The sequence below is a fragment of the Citrus clementina genome, unplaced genomic scaffold (genome assembly GCF_000493195.1).
Source record: "Citrus clementina cultivar Clemenules unplaced genomic scaffold, Citrus_clementina_v1.0 scaffold_5, whole genome shotgun sequence".
Lineage (NCBI taxonomy): Eukaryota > Viridiplantae > Streptophyta > Magnoliopsida > Sapindales > Rutaceae > Citrus > Citrus x clementina.
Window position 1 is genome coordinate 6,779,953 of NW_006262201.1, and position 6,785 is coordinate 6,786,737.

At 35.6% G+C, this 6,785-nt stretch overlaps 2 protein-coding genes across 3 annotated transcripts in view; both read right to left on the minus strand.

Annotated features, from left to right (window-relative positions):
- Positions 1–1,182, minus strand: part of LOC18041221 (multiple organellar RNA editing factor 1, mitochondrial) — a 3,467-nt gene extending 2,285 nt beyond the window's left edge. The window contains 2 exon segments of the mRNA XM_006431694.2: positions 665–753; positions 756–1,182. Of these exon segments, the coding sequence (XP_006431757.2) occupies positions 665–753; positions 756–1,073 (407 nt within the window). The 5' untranslated portion in view covers positions 1,074–1,182.
- Positions 1,183–3,061: 1,879 nt separating this feature from the next.
- LOC112098396 (disease resistance RPP8-like protein 3) lies at positions 3,062–6,307 on the minus strand. Of its 2 annotated transcripts, none has more exons than XM_024184649.1 (2): positions 3,569–6,307; positions 3,062–3,306 (listed from the first exon to the last, which is right to left on the minus strand). In XM_024184649.1, exon 1 carries the CDS (start codon positions 6,132–6,134, stop codon positions 3,582–3,584), a length of 2,553 nt encoding a protein of 850 aa, XP_024040417.1. In that variant the 5' UTR covers positions 6,135–6,307; the 3' UTR covers positions 3,062–3,306; positions 3,569–3,581. The 2 variants fall into 2 exon arrangements, with proteins under 2 accessions (XP_024040417.1, XP_024040416.1); XM_024184648.1 differs by having other exon boundaries at positions 3,062–3,472.
- Positions 6,308–6,785: the final 478 nt, after the last annotated feature.

Consider the following 6,785-nt stretch of genomic DNA (forward strand, 5'->3'; position numbering starts at 1 on the left):
AATGGACTGGTTTTTTTTCCCATTTGGGGAAAATTTTTTTTTTCCCTTAAAAAAAAAAACAGGCCCCGGTACCAATGGCCCCCCCCCCCCCCCCCCCAAAAAAAAAAAGAAGATACAGAAAAGATTGAAACAGATAAGTCTACACTGAGCACAGGATGCCATGAAACATAATCCAGGAACCAAATTAAATAAAAAAGGAAGCCAAACCATTATTTAACAATCTGTTTTGTATTTGGGAAATTCAGATAAAATCTACTTAGAGATAATTAGCGAACCTTAACTATTAATCACACCTCATAAATGAAGCAACATTAAGCATCTGCCATCCCCACATCAGTCAAACATTCTCTATAATTCGGAACCTAATACTTCCATTTTCAATTTGTGTTTTTTTTGGGTGGGGGGGAATCAAGCTATCGATTTTCTAAGCTTGCTTAGCTCCTGTGTGGGATTGAAATGCTGATTTCGAATCATTAACAGTAAAATCGGAAGCTCATGAAAATAACAAAAGTTAAAATTACATCTCGATATAAATTCTCTTCTCATTTCCTTTAATTTTCTAATTAAGCTTAAAAAAATGTACCTTAAAATTTAAAATATAAAAAAATTCAGATTACAATAATTAATTTAATTAAAAATATAAATAGAGATTACAGAGAAAGACCTAATGTTGAGTCCTTTAGCGCAAGTCTCTTCATAGGTCCCAACCATTTCTTCGGGCGTGGGTTTCGGGTCTTTAGGAAACCTCCATAGTGATAAAGCCAGTGATTGTAATCGCAACCCTCGAACAGAATCGTGTCGGGTGTGATCTCGTCGCCGTCCTTATACAAGTGGTACGTCTTGTTACCCGACGGCGTAGACGAGAGGGAGATCGTCGGGGACGATCTGAACGGCCGAGATTGGATGATGATGGAGGAGAAGGACGGGATTAGCGATGACGACGCCGATGAAATGGAAGGGTTCACGAGAGGAGTAGATGCGGAGAGTGCAGGGACGGCCACAGAGAGAGAGCTTCGGAGAGCGGCGATCGCCGGTAGTGACCGGCGGAGGCGGAGGATGGCGGTGTGGGCCATTGCTTGCGCGTCAGTGAGTGTCTCGAGTGAGAGAGTGAAGATTTTGTTTAGGGTTTTGGGAAATATGAAAAATGTAAATGTTGGATTTTGTTGCCAGAAACTTCTTCTGCCGCTGCTTTTTATTTTCGCTATAAAAATAATAATTTGTTAATCAAATATTTTCTTAAAAAAAGATAAATTTCTAGATCAAACTTTATATTAAATCAAATTGTAAAAATGTGGAATAGGGTTAATTTCTCCTTAATATTATTATTAGTAGAAGTAGATTTTCGAACTAGTCTTGATATATTTCAGAGTTGTATTATAGATGTATATGTATCTAGATTGTAATTATATTTTTAAAAAATTAAAAATTTTAATTATTGCACAATAAATGTAGAAAGTATCTATAAAATAATATTATTAGGATTACGAAAAGATATTATTTTGGACAAGTTATTTGTTTATTATTGAATGAATAATTTATTGAATTATTGACAAATAAATATTTATTAATTTAAAGATTTTTTTTTTGTTTTAATAAGAGTTTTGTTGGTAGACGCACAAACTCATAAAGAAATACAAAAAGTGTTTCCTCAAATCAATAATATTTACTTTAATTCATAATAATATAACTTAATTAGGAAACTTGTAATTATACTGTCTATTTCTTTCTTTGTTTCAGTTTGGTGGGATAATGTGATAAATCATTGGATTAAAATGCATTTCTAAATGAAAACTTGTCAAAAACTAATTTATTTGGGAACCGCATTTTATTTGTCAGTCGTTTTTCTCAACTTAGCAAGTTATTCCTAATTTGTCACTCTCTATTATTGGTTCTCTTGAAGCCAGTAGTGTCGTATCTCCGGCATTTGATATCTTGCCATTACCGTTGGCATTAGCATGTTGCCTGAGATTGAGATTCATTAAAAACCTCAATGTAATTGGTTGAACAAATGGATTTCTTCTGTTCACCAATCCACCAAAAATTTTGTAATTAAATTCAAAAGTCAAGATCTATGCTTATTATCTATTCAACAGCTAATATTCTATTTTTTGTTTACTTAAATATCAAGAGCTATGTTTGTAATTAACTTCAAATGTGATCGAAGCAGCCTTACATATGTTTATTACTTATTTATTTTAACCTCTTTTTTGACTTTATATACTTTCTTTTAATGTTATTTACTCTTTTTTTTTTTCCTCTGACAATTGAGGTATGAGTAAAACTTGTAAATATCTTAAAAATCAGACAATAATTTGACTTTTTTTTTTAAGATAACCGCTAAAGATACTATATTAGACAATTAGAACCTAGTTGTTTGCATTAAAAATGATATTTTTTGTGGTGTTGATAATGAGGTTAATTATAATTCAACAATTTAAAATGTGAAAACATATGGAAGATGGCCGTATTTAAATTGATTCTTGTTCATGACAACAATTTATTCATGAATTCTTGTTCATGACAGCAATTTGATTGAAAGTGGGGCTGCACTAATTTTCTAGATGAATTTTTTCCTACATGCTTGTTCTCATATGACCCAAAATCCTGCTACATCAGTTGTATTAGAAATTAATCAACTGGGTTACAATTATGCATCCCCACCAATATTTAAGCAATTTAATTACAGAAACATTTCTTGAGGAAAGAAACTCATATCGCCACTAGGCTTTTAATGAGGCTCATTTTTATGAATCTGGATGGCATTAGATATCTCTCCGAATATTGGTGGGAGTAGATCGCAGATCTCTGGGCTATACTACAAAGTTTATGTACGTTGACTCTCAATAAATACAAACGATTCTCTGATATGATTCAAAACATCAGTACATGCATCATTTTAATGAGAAAGAATATTCTAAGAACGAAATTGAAGGTGCAATCAGCAGCTAAAATGAAGCCAGAAATGTACACGCATGAGGAACTTTTCCTAGAAGATTGATATTTCTTTGACTAGCAAACCACACACGTCAAAGCTAGCCAAACCATACCTGCATGTCGGGGGTTTAAATGGAGTACTTCTAAGCATAAAACATTGATTAAAACAGAATACACACATACATACCAGCAAATTCAAAATAGCAAAAGGAGTGCAAAAGTTCAAGTTTGTAGACAACATTGCAACCATGGCATGTTTATAGCAAATCCTCGAAATCTGCTAAATAAAACAATGCCATGTCTCATGAATCAATGCTGAATTAAAATTGAAACTGAAAGTCTGGCTAGCTATGTTTCCCTCTCCAATTTTGCCTACATAAGTGAAAATAAGAATAATAAATGAAAATCTGCTTTGACAGTTCTTATTATATAGATATAAAAAGATCTTTCTTTGTTTCTCTGCAGCAATCTGTGGCTATCCCACTCTGTTTTGCCAGTCAAGCTGCGGCCTCAATTAGTTTGGCACTCTTATGACCTCCTTGAAGGTTTTACGATAAACATAAATCTACTGACAAAGTGGGCAAAAAGAAAATGCATATAAAAGTATGAGTTATCAGATAAGATTAAAACTCACCCAATTCAATCCATCAGATTCCGTAAGGATATAACTGGATGTCATACCGCCACTCCATATTCTTGAAAGTCCGTAGTGTTTGTCTCAACTGTGTCTGGGGCCAGTGTAAGTCCAATTTGCGCAAGCTCTCTATGCACCACAGCTCTTCTGGAAGCTTTCTCAAGTAAGCACATGGGTTGACAATTAAGCTTTCAAGTTTCGGCATTGCTCCAGCCCCCATCGTCCACTCATCTAGCCAATACATTGATTTCAGGTGCAAAACCTTAAGTTCGGGAAAGCTACTCAAGCCAAAACAAGCAAGCTTTCTTCCTAAATACGAGTTCTGCTTCAGTTTCAGCACTCGAAGGCGTGGAAGATTTTCCAGAATTGGCATGGGATCCTCCATTAGCTCAGTATTTGATAAGCTCAGTTGGATCAGACTTGGGGGAAATTGGTATTCAGACAGGACCATCCGTGAGGGCTTGCTCTCATTCACCAGCTTCAAGCATTCAAGTTTGTGGAGTTCGCAAAGGCTTTTGGAAACCCCAGATTGATAGTAACTCAAATCTCCAGATATCCGAAGAGTCTGAACACTAGGTAGTCTGCCCAATATATCAGGAGTACAACTACTAGGGTTTAAAGCTGATATGAAAATGAGATTTTTCAGAGAGCTAGAATAATTTTTTGGAGGTGCGGGCAGAGTGATGGAACCGAAGTTTAGATGCACGAGTTTTTGCATCATCCAAATATCCTCTGGTGACTGATCTATGTAGCTAGATGGCATTTCTAGTGTTTCAAGGTTTAAAAGGGTGCATAGCAGTGAAGGAAGGCATTTGAGCGAAGGGATATTCAATTTCAAATACTTCAAAAGGAATAAATTTTCTAATCCGGGTGGAAATTGGTCGAGAACTGCAGAACCCAAGTTCAGTACCCGAAGGTGTTTTAACTTTTCACAAAAATTCTCGCAATCTATCACAGCGAGATGATCGCCTTCTGAACTTTGATTCAGAAAAGATTGGAGACACATGTCAGAATATTCTGAAGGAAGGAAGTCAATCAGATCTTTCAAAATGAAGCACCGTTTAACATTTGCCAGTGATTCCTCTTTCATGTCAGGCATCCACACAAATCCCGTCTTCTCTGCCACCACAAACAATGAAGTATATACAAAACTTGGAACATAACACGCTTTAATTGTGCCGCCGGCGCTTCTCTTACTCACTTTAATGAAGCCGCGATGGATTAGTTCGTTCAAGTAATGTTCGGCAGTTTCTTCACCGTTGTATGGTATGAAACCTTCAGCTACCCACAACTGATATAATTGCCGCGTGGATATCTCAATACTTGGAGGGAAGACACACAAATAGATGCAACAGACTTTCAAGTGAAAAGGCAACTCCATCACAGAAAAAATTTGCCTCCAAATTGTCGGAAACGCTTCGCCTTGAAGATAATTTTTTAATGGCATACTTCCATGGTGTAGGACGAAAAATTGCCAGGCTTCATGCTTTAATCTGATCAATGGTCCTCCAATGAGCACTGAATCAGGCCGAATCTTCTCTCCGTTTTCCATTTCCAACGACGAAAGGAGGTCTGGTTCAGTGACCAATATCAATACTCTGCTTCCATTCTGATTATCAGGAAGAACTTCTTGAAGATCATCCCATATCTCACTGTCATCGAAGACATCATCAAGCACAATAAAGTACTTCTTGTTGGTTAGGTAATCTCGAAGAACAGATTTCTTCAATTGATAATCTTCACCGATAATTACACTAACCCGAGATGGAGGCATCACAGACTTGATTATGTCATCCAATATCTTGCCAAAATCGTAGACTATAGAAACCCTGACCCAAGCAAGACAGTCAAAATAGAACTTGACATGGTTATTATTGCAAGTATCTGCAGCAAAAGCAGTCTTATCGAAGCCACTGCTGTCGAGAATTGCAACCACTGAAAGTCCAGATGGTCCCTCAATCAATAGATCAAAAAACTTCTCTCTGCCCCTTTCAAATTCACTGATATCGAACCGAGGTGTTCCCTCACTCAATAGGCGAATGATTTCGTTACTTTTTTCACTGATATCAAAACCATTGTCGCCGGGTGGAAGTTGTTGCATCCGATTTCTAATATCAATGATTTCACTGTGGAGTCCAGCAAGAAGAGCCATATCAGTACTGCTTTCACTTTCGTTTTCACTGTTTTGCTGCTGCATGATTTTGATGAAGAATCTGTCAATGGCTTCCTCAGATTCACGGACAAAGTCATTGATGTCCTCCAGAATTTCCAAAATATCTGCTGTTTCAACGTCTTCTTCATCGCTTTCTTCTAAGTCCAACAGTTGCAAAAAAGGCAAAGATATTTTGGAGTCATCGAAATCTTCTCTAAGGAGTTGAAACAAATGCCGAGCCATGTCAGCTTCATATTTTCCCAGCAGAGTGGTAGCAATAATTTCGGACTCCGTAAGAAGGTTTTGAAAAAGTGGAGTTAAATTTGTTGAATCTGGCAGCGGCAACGTGCCTTCTTCACCTGCTAACACCCTTTTCAACCTCTCATAGAACAGTCGGAGGTGGAATTCCAGCATATCTCCTTCTCTCCGCAGTCCTCAGAGGTATAGTTGAAAGATCAAACACCATGGAAGAATTTGAAAGGAAAATGCCAAGAAACTGTGTAAGTGGCTAAATTCCACAAATATGACATTATTGCTCATTTTTTAACTCAAAAAAAGGGTACGCGTTCATTTAGAGAAAAGTCCAAGACGCGTGCCTTTTGAAAAGAACAGGTATCCCAATCGGTATCCAACCTTTATCTTATTTTAATTACTACCATGACATAATTGATGGTGCTTAAATCAATTGTTTCTTTTTTAATTTAAAGAATTTTTCATTAAAAATATATTTTAATATCAAATTGCCTTCAGTGGCGTAACTGCCTCAAGCCCAGTAACAGGATTAATTAAAATTTTTTGAATTTTTGGGCATGGAAATAGTAGTATTAAACATTAGAAAGGTAAGGTTGTTCTGTTAAAGAATTGATATTGACATAATTTTATTTTGATTTTCGTGGAAAACAAAAATTTGTTGACAAGCAAGAAAATATTTTTATTTTTTAAAATTTATTATGCATATTTTATCATATTAAAGTAATTTTAATAATAAATAGACACATAATATTACAATAAATAAAGTAAAGTTTAAAATTATTTTGAATATTATAAAAAATAATTTTAATATTA